This window comes from Camelus bactrianus, chromosome 13 (assembly GCF_048773025.1).
Source record: "Camelus bactrianus isolate YW-2024 breed Bactrian camel chromosome 13, ASM4877302v1, whole genome shotgun sequence".
NCBI classification, from domain to species: domain Eukaryota; kingdom Metazoa; phylum Chordata; class Mammalia; order Artiodactyla; family Camelidae; genus Camelus; species Camelus bactrianus.
The window spans coordinates 78487696-78504633 of record NC_133551.1 but is presented as its reverse complement, the minus strand read 5'-3'; the positions used below and the strand labels follow the sequence as shown (position 1 = coordinate 78504633).

The 16938-nt window shown below is 65.6% G+C and overlaps 1 protein-coding gene and 1 long non-coding RNA gene across 3 annotated transcripts in view; one reads left to right on the top strand and one right to left on the bottom strand.

Annotated features, from left to right (window-relative positions):
- Window positions 1–16630, top strand: part of PLCH2 (phospholipase C eta 2) — a 70756-nt gene extending 54126 nt beyond the window's left edge. The window contains exons 8-23 of one of the 2 annotated variants that reach the window (XM_074377643.1): window positions 53–256; window positions 505–625; window positions 2005–2176; window positions 2530–2637; window positions 3670–3828; window positions 7434–7520; window positions 7918–8000; window positions 8368–8465; window positions 8554–8736; window positions 8938–9045; window positions 9622–9746; window positions 9826–9910; window positions 10270–10416; window positions 10827–10906; window positions 13061–13826; window positions 14893–16630. In XM_074377643.1, the coding sequence (XP_074233744.1) occupies window positions 53–256; window positions 505–625; window positions 2005–2176; window positions 2530–2637; window positions 3670–3828; window positions 7434–7520; window positions 7918–8000; window positions 8368–8465; window positions 8554–8736; window positions 8938–9045; window positions 9622–9746; window positions 9826–9910; window positions 10270–10416; window positions 10827–10906; window positions 13061–13826; window positions 14893–16166 (3800 nt within the window). In that variant the 3' untranslated portion in view covers window positions 16167–16630. The remainder of the gene's footprint in view (window positions 1–52; window positions 257–504; window positions 626–2004; window positions 2177–2529; window positions 2638–3669; window positions 3829–7433; window positions 7521–7917; window positions 8001–8367; window positions 8466–8553; window positions 8737–8937; window positions 9046–9621; window positions 9747–9825; window positions 9911–10269; window positions 10417–10826; window positions 10907–13060; window positions 13827–14892) is intronic. The other variant, XM_074377644.1, reaches the window with a different exon arrangement.
- Window positions 8326–14192, bottom strand: LOC141579659 (uncharacterized). Its single transcript, XR_012511499.1, has 3 exons — window positions 14046–14192; window positions 11406–11599; window positions 8326–8606 (listed from the first exon to the last, which is right to left on the bottom strand). It is a non-coding gene; the product is annotated as an uncharacterized LOC141579659 (long non-coding RNA).
- Window positions 16631–16938: the final 308 nt, after the last annotated feature.

Genomic DNA, 16938 nt, shown 5'->3' with positions numbered 1-16938 from the left:
ACCGACATACAGGGGCTGAGCCCTTTTGCGTCCCGCTATGTTCCCTCGGCAGGCTTCACCAACTACACGCGGAGCCCCGCCGGCGACATCTTCAACCCAGAGCATCACCACGTGCACCAGGACATGACGCGGCCACTGAGCCACTACTTCATCACCTCCTCTCACAACACCTACCTCGTGGGCGACCAGCTCATGTCCCAGTCGAGGGTAGACATGTATGCCTGGGTCCTGCAGGCCGGCTGCCGCTGCGTGGAGGGTGAGTGCTGGGGACTCTGGGATCCTGCGCCCCCTGTCAGCCCAGGGGGCTGGACCTGGGCCGTGGGCCGGCATCTCCTGTGGGAGGTGGGGCGGCCCTGAAGAGCCCTCTGGAGTCTCTGGGCAGGGGCTGGGATAGGCTTCTCCTGCCGAAACAAGGGGCTGCCTCCCACTAGAGTCCACAGGCTGGGAGTCTCTGGGGGTTGGCGGTCAGGCCCCTGGAGCTGACCGAGGTCTGCCTGCTGACAGTGGACTGCTGGGATGGGCCTGATGGGGAGCCCATTGTGCACCACGGCTACACCCTGACCTCCAAGATCCTATTCAAAGACGTCATTGAAACCATCAACAAATATGCCTTCGTCAAGAACGAGTGAGTGGTGGGGCCTGGGGGGCGGGCCCAGGGGGTTGTGGGGAGGGGCGCCAGGGGCTCTTCCCACCCCTCCCCCATGTCCTTTGGGGCAAGCAGTGGCTGTAGTGGCCGAGGGGCTGGTTACTGGGTTTCTTGTTGAGGATGAAGGGCAGGGAAAGGTAGGTGATGGGTGCTGGGGTAACAGCATGACAAGCTGGGGCCATACAGAGTGTGTGTCAGCAGCCCCCGTCCACACCCACGTCGGGGCAACCCCTGGGGTCTGATGCCTGCAACATGGTGGCTCTGGCACGAGCTGCCCTTAAGAAGCTATATCCAGACTCAGTTTGCTGTGGCTATAGACCCTGTGGGACAGAACCCAGTTTCATTTCTGGAAATAGAAGATGGGCTTCCCTCACTGTTAGTTACCTCCAAGTCTGCTCAGCGAGGCCAAGAATGAAGAAGGGAGGAGAAGCAAGGCTGAATTAAGAAACAGAAACAGAGAGGCCCCTCTAGGAGGATCCGGCCCAGGCTCTGGGAGTGGGAGAGAGCCTGGCCTCTGGAATTGCTGGTGAGGGGGGGCGTCTCAGGGCAGGGGGCTGGGACACACAGGTCTCCTGTAGCTGTCGAGGAGCCAGGGGCCTGCTGGGGTCTCAGGGTGGGGCTTGTGCCTTACCTGCCAGCACAATCTTCGCAGGCACAGGGTTCCCCCGGACCTCAGTCCCTTGCCTGAGAAATGGGGAGACGAGCACCTTTGCCCCATGCCCTGCCTCTCTGCATCACGGGGCTCGCCCATCTCTTGCTCTAGTTTATGACTTGTAGGTTGGAGTCACTTACCTTTTCTAAAAGGATCACATTGCTTTTTGGCAAAACCCCAAGTAAATGTATACATGGCTGAAAAAATAATTGAAGAAGTTATCATGAAAATCCCCATGCTGCACTGCATTCCTCATCCTGTACCATGCAGGCAGTAGTGATGTTCCCCCCAGATCGTGTGTGCCAGGCTATGGGGGGCCGATGTTGGGACCCCAGGGCCATGCACAGGACAGTGTCTCCAGTAAATAGGTGAATGGGATTATCTTTCTCACAGTTGATCCATTGTTCCACGTTGCGCCTCATTTTAGTTCACATCATTTTTAAACCATGACTTGCTTGAATGTTTCCTTTTGTTTTTCCCGGAGTTTCTATTGCCTTTGTTTTTCTTACTGGGAGAAGTGCATGTCTTCTTCACCCATCCCTAAGATCTCCCAGCTTCTTTCCCACACACTCAGTTGCTTTTGAAAGCCATGATAGCCCCCTCCCAGAGTGGCTGGCAGCCCCTTCTATCTCGGGCTCCTGGTGAAGATCCCTCCTCATTCAGTGGTGCAGGTGGCCTCACCCTGCTCCTTCCACCTTGGGGCCAGGTATCCAGTGATCCTGTCCATTGAGAACCACTGCAGTGTCATCCAGCAGAAGAAGATGGCCCAGTATCTGACCGACATCCTTGGGGACAAGCTGGACTTGTCATCAGTGAGCAGTGAGGATGCCACCATGCTACCGTCTCCACAGATGCTCAAGGGCAAGATCTTGGTGAAGGTGAGCCCCTGCCTGCCCCTCCTGGGGCTGAGCCTCTGACCTCTGACTGGGGACCTGGGGTCAGGTCAGGCGCAGGACCTTGCTCCAGCCAGGCTAGGGTTCCACACGACCTGTGGTAGATTTGAGGGATCAGGGCAAGCCCTGCCCCTGGCCTGTCTTCAGTCTCCCACGGTGACCACTCAGTCTGGGGCCCTCCTCCGCACTCCTGGCGTTTCCCTTCCTGCCGTAGGGAGGTGTGGGCTCGCCCTGCCCCGGCCTGAGATCCACAGGGAAGCTTGGCAAAGGCTCCTACCCTTTGCCGCTGCTCCCGCACTTCCTGTAGGGCCCCTCCCACGGCCCACCTCCTCCCCCAGGGCAAGAAGCTGCCCTCCAACATCAGCGAGGATGCTGAGGAGGGCGAGGTGTCTGACGAGGACAGCGCAGATGAGATTGACGATGACTGCAAGCTCCTCGATGGGGATGTGAGTGGGGGCGGGGCCTCCTTGAGGGCAGGGGAGCTGTGGCAAGGCCAGGCGAGGGCCACTGGGCAGATTCTGAGGGTGATTTGCTAGCTGCCAGACTGCTGGGCATGCACTGGGCCTGGGCCTGGGGCCCCTGCCTGCGTCCCCCGCTCTGTCAGGAGCTCCGAGCTGCTGGGCCGGGGCTGGGAACTGCGCTCCGGGCTGTGGAGTCAGCAGCAAAGAGCTGGAGGGGCTCTCTAGTTAGCATCTTCCCTCCTCTGGGCGCTGTAAAGGCATTATTTCTCCCTGAGGGGCCATCGGGTGGGAAAATCGCTGTGCAGGAGCGTTCCCGGCCAGACGGGCTGATTGTTTTAGAAAGCCCTGAGGCAGCAGACCCGTCCTGCTTTGGGTGTGCCTGCCTGGTCTCTGCTGGGCCGCAGGCGAGGTAAACCCCCTCTCTGTGATGCGCACCTCGCACCCACTCTGGCCTGGGCGTACCCTGGGCCCTGCCTGGAGGAGTCCAGGTTTGTCAAGGCCACACTGGGGGCTGTCTCAGACAGTGAGGGCGCCCGGAGGCTCCCCAGGCCAGCCCCTGGCACCGGCCCACCAGGCGGGCTGCGCCCACCCCCATCCATCTCCTCGAGGCACATAGTGGCTGGTGGCGGGGGGGGTTCCCAGATCCTGAGCTCCTAAGCGGCTCTCAGAGCCCAGAGTGGCTGCCGGGCGCCGATGAGTGGTCTGCTGGGCCCTATGGGCAGCACTGTGCAGCCTGGGGAGGCAGGTGTCAGGGTGGACAGGCCTGGGCCCAGGACCTGCTCAGCACTGTCTGTGGTCCTGGGGGCAAACCGCATCCTGAGAGGCAGATGGCGTGAGGACCAGCAGCGGGACACAGGTAGGAGTCGGTGGCCAGCGCGGGTGTCAGTCTAGGTGGGGTGGCGCTGGCCCCACTCCCAGCAGGCCCCTGCGGCCCTGCCCGAGACCCCAGGGGCTGTCGCCACTGCTGCCCGCATGGCTGAGCACCGAGGCTGAGGCCTGGCTGGCTGGCTTCTGCAGGGCTCCACCAATCGGAAGCGCGTGGAAAACATTGCCAAGAGGAAACTGGATTCCCTACTGAAGGAGTCGAAGATTCGGGACTGTGAGGACCCGAGCGACTTCACCGTGTCCACATTGCCCCAGCCTGGGAAACTCGGACACAGGGCAGAAGCCAAAAAGGTGAGACCTCTGAGGCCAGCGGGGTCAGCCCGTGGCTGGGCCGGGCCCTGGGGCACGTGGCCTGTGCACAGCTGCGCCCACACCCGTACTGGAACCCGTATGGAACCCGCACACACGCACCTGCACAGGTGCACCTGCACACGTGCACCTGCACACACACACCTGCCCACTGCTGCTCTTTCTGCCCCAGGGCCCCCTGAACACCTGGCTGTTCTGACTCTCATCGTGAGGGACCCACAGACGCCACTGTGTCACAAGGCAGGTGGCCGGGCAGGGGCTGGCCGTCTGTGTGGCTGACGATCTGACCTCTGGAGGCCCGCACCCTCCCCCAGCCATGGGCAGGAGAGGCGGCCACAGGGTCCTGCCCCTCCTTGCAGAAGAGCCTAGAGCACGGCTTGGGGCCAGAGGCCAGGCCCCACCCACCCAGGAGCCGGGGCAGTCCTGGGCCGCTGTCCTGATGCTCCTGCACGGAGGCCCCCAGGGAAGCTCCGGGAAGGACCCCCATGGAGAGAGTGCTGTGGGGCTGTCATGGCAGGTGCGAAGCGTGGGGGGCCTTGGGCTGTGTCAGTGACACTGAGCGGTTGGGGTGCAGCTGGAGGGGGCCCAGCAAACACTGAAGGGCGGTCAGGTTAGCTGAGTGGCCGCAGGGGTGGTGGTGGGTGCTGGTTGGCCCTGCAGACCCCATTTTGCAGGTGAGCAGCGCTGGGGAGTGTTGCCCTGTTCTTGGGGGGCCCGGTTGTACCTCTAGTGCGACCCCGCCATTGTCCAAGTTCTGGGGGGCCTGGGAAGGTGGCTTCTCCCTGGCTGGGTGAGTGGGGTGCTGGGTGCCTCCAGGACAGTATTTTTGGATGTGGGTGTTTGTGTCCCACCCATGGGGGCACAAGGGGTAGCTGGAACCCCCGGAAATGTGAGGGTGGCTCTCTGTGTGGTGGGTCCCGCTGGCCCCGTGCCGACAGGTGGTCAGTTATTTTCAGTTCTAAGCTGGCTAGGCAGGTGAACGCAGGGTGCCTGTGGCCCTGGCGGGCGGGCGGGCAGCGTGTGCGGCGTGGTGCGGCCGGCCGGGGGTGCGACGTGAGGTCTCTGCTTTCCCCCGGCTTGGGGCGTGGGCGCCCAGGAGGGCAGTCTGGACCCAGGACCTCGTGTCTGTGTGGCCTCCTGTGTGCGGGACAACAGGCGCTCAGGGAAGCCACCAGGTGTGGGAGCTGACTGGGCAGCAGGGAACCCCACCCCATCCCTAACCCCCACAGCATCACCAGCCACCCCTCCACCCTGCTGGGACAGGGGCAGAGGGGCAAGGGGGCTGGAGCCACGGGGTTCTCTGAGGGGAGCATCTGGGCAGCAGGTTTGTGGACACATCCTGAGGCCATGGCCCCCTGTCCCTGGGCCCTAGTGAGGGTCCCTGTGGGAGGGGGCAGGAGGCCCGGGGTGCAGCTGGAGTGGCTATCTGGAGGCAAAGAAGCGATGGACGGGCAAGGGATGGATGCCCGTCCACAGTGCCACGCACAACTCCAGGGGACTTCGGTGCTGTCCCAGGAAAAGCCCGCTCCTCTTTGGGGGACCCAGCCCCCAAGTGCGGTCAGGACTAGACCGTCTCAGTCAGAACGCGCCTGCCGGGCCCGGCCCCGCAGGCTGCCCTCTGTCTGAGGCGCAGACACTCCTCGGCGAGCAGAGGTGCCCTGGGCGCTGTGTCCTGTGTGGGAGGGCCCTGCTGCCACACCCCCCGAGGGAGGGCGAGGTGGGGCCCGCCTCCCCTGCCAGCTCGTGCGGGGGTGACAGCGGATTCCAGCCATGGGCCCAGCACTTCCTCAGGATGGTGGTGGTGCCCAGACTGATGGGTGCTTGTGTGCATTGTGACCGCGATGCTTCGGGTGATGGTTAAAGGGCTGAGAAGCACGTCCACCTCTTCTGGTGCCAAACACACCGTGAACAGGGCCGCCAGCACCTCTGCCAGCAGCGGCGTTCCCCTCTAGGCATGAGGAGGGAAGCCGGGGGCCCTGGGAGAGAGACAGCTCTAAAAGCAGGTGGAAACACATGCATGCGGTCCTGGGTTCAAGACCCAGTGCCTCCATTAAGAAAGAGTAATCATAGAAGGAGAAAAATAAAAGGAGAGAAAAAGAAGCAGGTGGGACCGGACAGTCCTGAGCACGTCGGTTCCGGCACCTGTGCCTCGGGCTCCGGACCAGCGCCTGTCTTTGCAGCCCCAAGCCCGAGGGGCACGGCGGGGCAGCCCGGGTCCGAGGTAGGAGCCAGAGAGGCGCCCGTCCTGACCCCGCAGAGGGCAAAGGATGGGGGTGAGCAGCGTGGGCTGAGCTGCTCCCCAGAGCAGGAGTGGACAGGGGTCCGTGGAGTGGTGGGAGCTCGGGGTTGGCAGATGCTGCCAGGCAGTGTCTCGAGCCAGGTCCTCCCTTTCCCAGCGTGTGAGCCGAGGAGATGTCCAGGTAATGGGCCCTGTGGCTGCCCCGCCCTCTGCCCTCGGGACAGATGCTGACCGCCTCTGCTGGGCACAGGGCTGGGGGGAGGCGGGGCTGGCATCCCCAGCCCAAGCTCCAGGCTCTTCTGCCAGGCGACTCGAACCCAAACCTGAGGGGCTCTGCTCCTCTGCTGGGTGGGAGGCCGGCCAGGAGGGGCTGTGGTCAGGGGTGTGCAGGAGCGTCCACGGGGGCAAGTGCAGAAGCTCGCAGAGGTGCGGGTGGAGTGTGTGTGCAGATGCATGTGCCCCTGGCTAATGGAGAACTTTGGCCGCAGGTGCCCGGCTCCCGGGAGCCTGAGGGAAGCCAGCTCCTGCCCTGGTGGGCACATCATGAGCAAAGTTGGGAGAGTTTGGGGGGCATCTGGGGAAGGTGGAGGGGTGGCTAGTGGCGGTGGCAGTGGCCTCGGGGACCCTGGCACAGGCTCCCAGCTGCTCCAGGGGTGTGACGAGCTTCAGGATGGACGAGGGGTTTGTGCCTTGGCCCCAGAGGGGGACAGGCTGCGGTGTTGCCAGGCCCGGGGGCCCCTCGGGCAGGGGCAGGGGCGTCAGGAGGGGAGCCCCTGATGCGCGAGTTCTCTAAACGGCAGCGAGGAAGGCGCAGCCCTGAGACTTCAGGAGATCTGCCGCAGCCCTGAGTGTGGACAGCAAGCGGCCGCCACTCTGTGGGGAGCAGAGCCAAGTTACTTGTCTAATTAGGTGAAGAAGCAGGCCAGGACTCCGGGGCTGCAGGGCCCTTGTGTGAGGGTTATATAAGCAGGCAAGCTGAGGAATGTTCCAGATGCACAGACAACATTCATTATGCAGTCACCATGCACGGGAAAAGTAGTCAGGACTGGGAACTTAATGAGTTTAAAACAACACATCGCGGGGAGCTGATGCGGGCACGTGAGTGAGCGTTTCCGCTGGTCCTCGCCTTGGCTCTCAGGCCCCTGCTCCCGGCAGCTGCCTGTGCGCACCCAGGGTGGGCTGGAGACGGTGCCACCAGGGCCTGGGGCAGCAGCCAGCCCAGGGCCCGGCTCCCCCTTCCTCCCGCTCTTGGTTCTCCCTCTTCCAGGAAGGCTGCCTGGAGCTGCTGGGAGGAGCTGCCTGGTCTGAGGCTGGGCTCACCCCGTCCCTCTGTCTCCTCTCCTCCCAGGCCGAGGAGGACGTGGAGTCCGGGGACGATGCTGGAACCAGCAGGCGGAACAGCCGGCTTCTCATGGGCAGCTTCTCCAAGCGCAAGGTCTGGGGGCCTCTGGGTGGGGCCCTGCCAGAGTGCAGCATGCTTCTTGCCCCCGTGTGCACCAGCTGCCCCTGTGCCAGCCAGAGGTGGGGGTTTTCCTCCAGCCTCGAGGGCCCCTGGGATTCCTGGCTGCATCTCCTGACTGCAGGTGCTAGGTTTGGAGTCCTGGTCAGGGCTGGATGGAGTAAGTGGCCTCACACTGGCCAGTGCCCAGAGCTCAGGTCACCCAGTGCCCAGGCCAAGCAGGGCAAGGCAGAGGACGGGGCAGGCAGGCCTGCAAGGTGGGCGCCCGGACCCACGGACGGCAGGCCCACCTCCAGCACCCTCCTGGGCTCTGCCGATGGCCCGGCCGAGCCTGGAGCTCCACAGATCCTGACTCTGCCCTCGTTCTGCACAGAAAAAGAGCAGCAAGCTAAAGAAGGCAGCCAGCGTGGAGGAGGGGGACGAGGACTTGGACCCCCAAGGCAGCCAGAGCCGAGGGTCAGCACCCTGCCCCCACCCCGGCCCCTGGAGGAAACAGCAGTGGGGGAGGTGCTGTCCTGGCAACAGCAGGAGTCAGCCGCGCAGGCTCAGGGACCGCACAGCGGGGAGGGGGCGTGGGGGCCTGGGGCATGGACCCTGGAGCGCAGGGGCTGGACTGGCCAGTGGGTCCTGTGCTCGTTTCGTAGCCCGTCACGGTCAGCGCCCTTTGGTGGGCTCAGCACCTGCCCCTCCCCACCGTGTCAGCTCTCAGCGTGACCACTGCGTGTCCCGACACCTGGAACACGGGGGCGCAGTGGACGCCTGATGGACATTCAGCATGAATCAGGGCCCGGCCTGCCTGACCCCGTCCCCGCCCTCCCCGCAGGGCTGCCCGGCAGAAGAAGACCATGAAGCTGTCCCGGGCCCTCTCGGACCTGGTGAAGTACACCAAGTCCGTGGGCACCCCTGACGTGGAGACGGAGGGTGAGGGGCCAGCAGGGCACGGGGCCGGCCGGGGGGGGGGGGCGGGGCCCAACGCGCTGCCCCTGACGCCGCCCGTCGGCACCCGCAGTGGCGTCCAGCTGGCAGGTGTCGTCCTTCAGCGAGACCAGGGCCCAGCAGATCCTGCAGCAGAAACCGGCGCGGTACCTGCGCTTCAACCAGCACCAGCTGTCCCGCATCTACCCCTCCTCCTACCGCGTGGACTCCAGCAACTACAACCCGCAGCCCTTCTGGAACGCCGGCTGCCAGATGGGTGCGTGCCGGCGTGGAGCCAAGGCTGCTGGGCATGGTTCCCCCGCCTGGGCACCCAGCCCTTAGGACCCCAGGGCGAGGGAGCGGTGACGCCTGAGCCGGGGGGGCAGGGTCCTGCCAGGATGCCCCGGCACACATAGGCGGATGAGGGCTCGTAGGCAGTGCGCAGGCTGACCTGGCCGCCCCACCTCCCTCCCCGCAGTCGCCCTGAACTACCAGTCGGAGGGGCGGATGCTGCAGCTGAACCGGGCCAAGTTCAGTGCCAACGGCAGCTGTGGCTACGTGCTCAAGCCCCAGTGCATGTGCCAGGGTGAGGACACAGGCCGGGATGCGGGGCGGCTGCATGAAGACTGCAGGGGGCACAGGGAGGGCCCCCCACTCTGCTGGGAATCTGGAGTCCCTGGCCACCCCTGCCCTGCCCGCTTCAGTGTTCCCTCTGATGTGCTGAAGACCACTTGTGGATTTCTTCCCATTCTACCCCTAGCCCGCCCACACCCCTCTTCTGTCTGCACTCACCTCTTCCAACTGTGAACGTGAACAGCCCCTGCCCCCCACCCCCTGCCCTGCCCTTGGGCACCAGCTTCTCACCCACCGGGCTCCAGAGTACTCGGCTCCCCGCCCACAGGCAGCGTGGCCTCACACATGTGCTGAGACCCGTGCCTCACTGGTGGGAGGGGACGACCTGGGCCCACGTCATAGGGTGGTCGCAGAGGTGACCGGTGCACAGCCACCCGGCACCCCCCACATTGCAACGCTGCCTCCCTCTTCCTCCTGGGCCCGGGCCCCCGTCCAGTGGACGGGGTAGAGGCAGGGGAGGGATCTCCACCCTGGAGAGTCAGTGGGGGGCTCACCCCTCCCTGCTCAGCCTCACACCCTGGCCCTCTAGGTGTCTTCAACCCCAACTCTGAGGACCCCCTGCCAGGGCAGCTCAAAAAGCAGCTGGTGCTTCGCATCATCAGTGGGCAGCAGCTCCCCAAGCCACGGGACTCCATGCTGGGGGACCGAGGGGAGGTAGGGGGGCCTGGGCGCACACGGGGAGGGGGCTGGGGAAACCGCCCGGCCCTGGTGCTACCCTCGCTCTCTGTGGCAGATCATCGACCCCTTTGTGGAGGTGGAGGTCATCGGGCTCCCCGTGGACTGCAGCAAGGAGCAGACCCGCGTGGTGGACGACAATGGTGAGGGTCCTGGCCCAGGTGGGCTGCAGGGGGCTGTGGGCACCCAGGTGCCAGCCTGTGCCCCCAGCCCCATCATAGCTCCTTTGCTGGTGCTGCTAGTCAGCTGGGAAGGGAAGGGCGAGGGCCCCCTCCTGTGACCCAGGTAACCAGCCAGCCTGCCCCTCGCCCCGACTGGGAGCCCAGTGATGGCTGCCCGGCCTTTAGGTGTTGCTTCTCTCTGCCGGGTGGCCAGCCCAGGAGGAGGCTCTGGGAGAGGGCATGGGCTCAGCTGGCCTCCAGGCTGGAGCTGTGGTGGGGACAGGCCCATCTGTGAGGTGGCACTGGGGCAAGAGGTGACACTTCCTCCTGGTGATCTCCAGGATTCAACCCCATGTGGGAAGAGACCCTGGTGTTCACGGTGCACATGCCCGAGATAGCGCTGGTGCGCTTCCTTGTCTGGGACCACGACCCCATTGGGCGTGACTTCATCGGCCAAAGGACGCTGGCTTTCAGCAGCATGATGCCAGGTGGGCAGGGGGCCACCGCGGGAGCGGATGGGGAGGGCAGAGCCCTGGGTCAGCATCCCCTGCAGGCCAGCAGAGGGCTCCAGCACAGGGCAGGGCTCAACCTCCTCCAGCGAGTTGACTCCTGCCACGGGTGGGCGTGGGGACACGGAGGGAGCAGAGGAGGAGGGTGCAAGGCCACAGCACTCCATAGACAGGGTGGGGGAGGGGAGCCCCAGCTGCGGAGTCCCCCGGTCTCCAGGAAGAGGAAGAGATCCCTGCAGGCCAGAGCAGTACCGGCAGGCTTCCTGGAGGAGGCAGAGGCCCCAGGACTGGACTCACAGGTTGTATTCAGGGCCTTAGGACCTTTAAGTAGAGCGTGGGGGACATGGGCAGGTAGGTGCTGGGGTGAGCTGTGACCCAGACTATTTCAGGCTATCGGCATGTGTACCTGGAGGGGATGGAAGAGGCCTCCATCTTTGTTCACGTGGCCGTCAGTGACATCAGTGGTAAGGTGAGTGCCACCTGCAGGGCCAATTGCTGCCCAGAAGAGGCGCACCAGCGCCAGCCCCAGCCCCAGCCCCACCCGATCCATGCCCCCAGGGCCATGAGGTCTAGCGGTCACCTCGCTGGGACTGTGTCTCCACCTGCGAAATGAGTGGCTGGGCCCCTGGCACGCCTCTGCCAGCCCTGACCTCCACGTCCTGGGGCCACTGTGGCCATCAGGAGATGGACACCACAGCCCTTCCTGGGCACCCCCTGCCCACCTTCCATCTCTCCTGGGCCTTCCCCTTCTACTTCTCAGGGTCCCCAGGTTCTCCATCCCTCCTTGAAGGCGTCTGGCTTTGCCCCAGATCCCCACCAGTCCCTAGTTTACCCAGGATGGGGGTCTCGCTCCAACTTCCCCAGTCTGCAGAGCCCATGGGTCCTGGGTTCTGTGCTCAGGGCCTAGCAGGGCCATACACGGTGGTCTGTCAGGCACACGCTGGGGTCCTCGCAGGTCCAGCACTAACCGTCTCTCTCCTGCCTCGCTTCTCGGCCCCGAGGCTGGCTGGACGTGGGCCCCCAGGCCTCCCAGCTCCGCCGTGCATCTGTCGTCCGTCCTGTCTGTCCTGTCTCCGTCTCTGCAGCTCCGTGCCCGCTGTCGGTGTCTCACGGCCTCACTCTGTCTCTTTGGTCTTGCAGTGGGCTTCTCTATGTCCAAAGTCTACTTTTAGAAGCACAGCCCTGTTAGGAGCTCGAAGGTACCCCAGCGCGCGGGGTGCGCGGCCTGCCGTCCCCACTGCATGCTCAGGCCGCCCCCTTAGCATCTGTGACTCCTGGTAGCACCTTGGAGACTGTCAGCTCATGTGACATGGGTTGGGACGTGATTCTGGGTCCCCTGGGCCATCCTCAGGCACAGAGCAGCATTTACGAGGCAGGTCCAGGACTTCAGCCAGGCATCCTGCGTGTCCTGCCCAAGGTCTGGCCCGTCTCCTCCGGCCCCTTGGTCTTTCCAACTCCCGTACCTCCTCCCTGCCCTGTCCTTCCCTATGTCGGGGCCCCTAGCTGCCGGCATCCCGTTCCCTCTCCCCTCCCTTCTCTCTGTGCACCCCACCTGTGTGCCCCTCTGACTCTGTCTGTGCCAAGGGGTGAGGGGGAGGTCCCAGGGACCAGGAGCTCCGAGCTTGAATTCTGGACCTTCTTGTAAATGACTTTCCAGCCAACTTTTACCAAATTGCTCTGGATTTGGGATCTTGAATCGCGCAGCTGATTCAAGTGCTGACCACTGCCGCCTCTGCCCAGAGGCGCCTCTGCGTCCCTGGGGGGCCATGGCTGTTTTCAGGGTCTCTGCATGTGAGGCCCCTGCCGGCCTCTCTGGGGTTGACCCAGGCCGGTCATGGGGGCCCCTGGCTACCCTCTTCGGGCAGGGAGGCCGCAGGGAGAGGCCTTGTGCGGACCTCCTGGGCCTGGCTGTCCGGGAAGGCCCTGGGCCAGCAGTGGTTTGGGGGCACCAAGCCAGTGGGGGCCCTGCTCTTGAGGCCCCCTGACCAGAGAGCAGGGTGAGGCTGGGAAAAACTGCCTGACAGGAATCCAGAAGGGCTTCCTGGAAGAGGCAGCCTCTCCAGGGGAACGGGCCGGGCAGGAGCATGGGCGAGCCGACCGCGGTCTGCACCTGGCTGTGCTTGCTTCCTCGGCCGCGGTGCCTGAGGCCGGGTGAACCTGACCGGTGCTTGCTCTGTCCGGTCCTCGGCCGTCCTTCTCTCCACACCAGTGCCACCCTGGGGGCCTGGGCCAGCCTGCTCTGCCAGAGCTGGCCGCTGAGGGCTAGGGTCGAGGTCCCTGCTTGGGCCTGCCCCATCCAGCCCTCCCTGGCACACCTGCTCCGAGACCTGCAGCCCTCCCGCCAGCGCCCGCTGGCTCCCTGCCAGTGTGGGCAGACGCGGTCCTCTGTGCTGAGGCCGCAGCAGCCGCTGTCCCTGGTAGAGCTGCCATGGGGACCCTCTCCCTTCTGCACAGCCCTGAGTGGCCCCAGCCTGACGCAGCCGCCGGTGCCCTCAGCAAGCTGGCCCCTCGGGCTGCAGCAGGCCCAACCCAGGCCGCTCCCTGCTGGAGCTTGGCTGGACTGGGCTGGGTGGTCCCCGGCCCCGCTGCCCGGCCGTCTGCTATGTGTCTCCTTCTCTTGCAGGTCAAGCAGGCTCTGGGCCTAAAAGGCCTGTTCCTCCGAGGCCCAAAGCCCGGCTCCCTGGACAGTCATGCTGCTGGGCGGCCCCCGCCCCGGCCCTCCGTTAGCCAGAGGCTCCTGCGGCGCACAGCCAGCGCCCCAACCAAGAGTCAGAAGCCAGGCCGCAGGGCCTTCCCAGAGCTGGTCCTGGGCATGCGGGACGTGGGCTCCGAGGGGGAGGCCGGCGACACGGCACCCTCCAGCCCCGGCCCTGCTCCCGAGGCCCCGGCCCGGGAGGAGCCTGGCCGCCGCAGCCCCCGAGGTAAGGCGCCGGCGGAGAGGAGCCCGGTGCAGGGGCGGCCCCCACGTGCGCCCGAGGGCCCTGGGCCTGCGGGGATGGCCGCCACCTGCATGAAATGTGTGGTGGGCTCCTGCGCTGGTGAGGACGCCGAGGGCCTGCGGAGGGGGCAGCTGCCCAGCCCGGGGCCTGAGGGCGGGCAGGTGGCTATCAGCCAGCAGCCCCGTGCCGCCTGGGCGGACTTGCTGGGGGCCCCCTGTGCCGCCCCTGGGAGAAGCAAAGGTGCCCCCAAAGGCCCCGGGGCCCAGCAGCGGGGCCTGGGCAGCAGCGACTCCGTGTCCTCGGACTCCAGCAGCCCGGGCAGTCCCGAGGGAGCCCCCCGCAGGCCTGAGGGCGCCCGCAGGCAGGCGGGGGCCCTGCAGAGGGAGATGAATGCCCTGTTCGTTCAAAGGCTGGAGGAGATTAGGAGTAAATCCCCCGTGTTCCCCACCGGTAAGCCCAGACGCTCCTCTGCAGCGCCCCGTGCTGGCCCCACCGCCCTTGCATGGCCTGGGCCAGGAGTCCCTGCTGCGCTTTGTGTCCCGACCCTCGCCTCCATGTGCTCTCTGTGCCTTCGTTCCCTTTGCTCCACTGGCTGGTCCCGTGGGCCCCTCATCTGACCTCCAGAGGGGGTGGGGAAGTGAGAGCAGGTCTGGCCGCAGGCGTACTCACCCTGGAGCTTCCCGCTCGGCTTGGGGACTGCGCAGTCTGAGGGCCAGGCTGTGCTTGCTGAGGCCCACAGCCCAGAGCTGGGCTTCTGGACAAGGGCCCCGGTACCTGGGCCGAGCCTCCTTCCCCGGCCTGACCGCTAGGACCTGGGGGCAGCTTCCAGGCCCTCCTCCCGCCTCCTCCAGGGCCAAGCCGCAGGTGTCCCAGCTCCCGGCCAGCACCACAGTCCTCTGGGAAGTCTGGTGTGGGTTCTTGGACAGGGCTCAGAGCCCCAGTGGGGCCTCAGCTCGCAAAGTGCTGAGGGGAGCAGATCGCATGTGCACTTGGCCCTGCGGACTCAGGCCTGCAGGCCCGGAGCATCTCTGTTCTGGAAGCCCCACCCCCTCCCAGCTGGGCGTGACAGAGAACTTGGGGGCCCCCAGCACAGGGAGCGGATCCAGCCTGGGGAGGGCAGGCTGGAAGCTGAGCCCCCTCCCGCTCCCTCCCTGCACCCGCCCAGCCTTGCCTCTGCCTGTCCCCTGGCCAGCCCCACCCCCACGCTGACCACGCTGTTCTCCTTTCTGTCCCCACGCTGCCTCCCTAGTTAGGAACTGAGCGCAGCCGAGTGCCAGGTAACAGGGCCCGGCCCCACCGTGTGTCCTGAGCTGCCCCAGCCCCCTTGTCGGCCGGCCCGGTAGACCCTGCCTGTGGGCACAGGGCCCGTCTCCCTCCTGCAACCCCAGCAGCTGTGGAGCTGGAGGGCAGGGCGGGGGAAAGCTGTGTGGACATAGAGGGTCCTGATGGCTGGGGGGTCCTGTGGGCATAGGAGCCACAGGGATGCCCCCGACACACTCCTCTCTCTCCCCTACAGACACCTGCCCCTTCTCCGTGCAGAGGTCGGTCTCCTCCCTGTGCAGCCTGGAAACCATTGCCGAGGAGCCAGCCCTGAGTCCCGGCCCACCACCGCTGGTGGCTGCCGCCCCTAGCCACTCCTCTGGAGGGCCTCAGTGCTCCGCAGGTCCCAGCACCAACTCGGCGAGCCCTCCAGGGCTGGCTCTGGAAACTTCTGGGCCCCTCCAGCTCAGGACCTGGGGCCACAGGAACCCCGAGCCAGCCCCTGAAAGCAGGCAGTGGGCGTGCAGCGGCGGGGGCACTGGTAGGGCAGGCCAGGGGTTCCCCAGCAGCAAGACAGACAGCAGGGGCCACCCCCGGACCCATCTGCCCAGAAGGGCCAAGAGCGAGGCGCAGGTGCCCTCGGAGTCCCCGGGTGGGCGGTGGCCCCTGGCCGGGCCCTGTCCCGCCGTGTACTCAGATGCCACAGGCAATGACCGGCTGTGGCAGCGGCTGGAGCCAGGCAGCCACCGTGGCAGCGTGTCTTCATCCTCTAGCGTGTCATCCAGTGACACGGTCATTGATCTCTCTCTGCCGGGCCTGGGCCCAGGCCGTGAGAGCCTCACAGGGGCCCCGGCAGGACGTCTCCCCCTGCGGACCTGCTCAGCCTCAGCCGCCCACTTGGACCTGCCCACTGTGACCAAGAGCAAATCCAACCCCAACCTGCGGGCTGCGGGCCAGCTGCCTGTGGCGCCTGGAGAGCTACAGCCCCGCCCCCTAGCTCCTAGGCTGCCCTGGGGCCGCCTCCCCTTGGTGGGCCTCTGGGACTGCACTGTGGCTGCCAAGTCCAAGAGCCTCGGGGACCTGACCGCCGATGACTTTGCCCCCCGTGTGGAGAGCCTGGGCTGCAGCCTGGGCCTGGCCAGGGAGAGGCCAGCAGGGCCGGGTGCACGGCCGGACACCCTGACGGAGCAGCTACGCTGGCTCACAGGGTTCCAGCAGGCCGGTGACATCACGTCACCCACCAGCCTGGGTCCAGCTGGGGAGGGGGTGGCAGGAGGCCAAGGCTTCTTGCGACGCTCCTCTTCCCGCAGCCAGAGCCGCGTCCGTGCCATTGCCAGCCGGGCCCGCCAGGCCCAGGAGCGGCAGCAGCGGCTGCAGGGCCCGAGGGGACCCCCGGAGGAGGAGCGGGGCACCCCTGAGGGTGCCTGCTCCGTGGGCCAAGAGGGCTGCGGGGACGTGCTGACCCCCACCAAGGGTGCTGCTGACCGGCCATCAGGTGCTGCCGTCCCCAGCCTCCTGCTCAGACTCTGAGCAGACCCGGGGAACTTGTGCGCCCTCCCTGCAGCCCGGCGCCTGGGCAGGCCGGTGTTTGCTCAGGACACAGCTGCTCGCTCCCAAAGCCACCGCCTGTCCTGGTGTGGCTGTGCCCCTGGGCCCCCAGCCCCGCCTCCTGAGGAGGAAGGGAGCCCGCCCTGGGCTTTGAGATCTGTGTATACAGAGAGAGATATTTAACTTTTAGAGACAAAACTTCTACAACACAAAAATGGTGCCGTGTTCTTCTCCACTTCCACCTGGTTTTAGCTGCGTGGGCGTGTGCCGGCGCGCGTCTGCTGGCCCTGCCACGCGAGGCCCCTGGGGATGCTTGTCATGTGCCCAGGGTGATCCAGAATGTTGCCTGTGCCCCCACCCGGACTGCAGCTTGTTCTGCACAAACCCTGCTCTGTACGGGATGTTTCAGACTCTTCGTAAACTCCAATAAACACGTTGACACTTGCTCCGCGGGCGCTACTGGCCCACTCCCTCCGTGGCCGTGTACCCAGTGTTCCTGGGCCACAGCCTGTGCCGCGCCGAGGACCACTGACCTCTGCCCACAGAGGGCTTAGCTGGACTGGCACCCCGGAGCTGGAGCCATGAGCCCCAGCATACACCCTTGTTCCTTCCCTCCCTCCCAGTCCCACTTTTTGGGGACAGACCATGGCCCTGGGCAGGGACTCCAGGCCAGAGGACCACCAGCTGTGGGGCTGACCCCCCCTGAAGTCTCACTGCACATGGTTCCTGGACTGTCCCTCCCTAGAGAAACTGG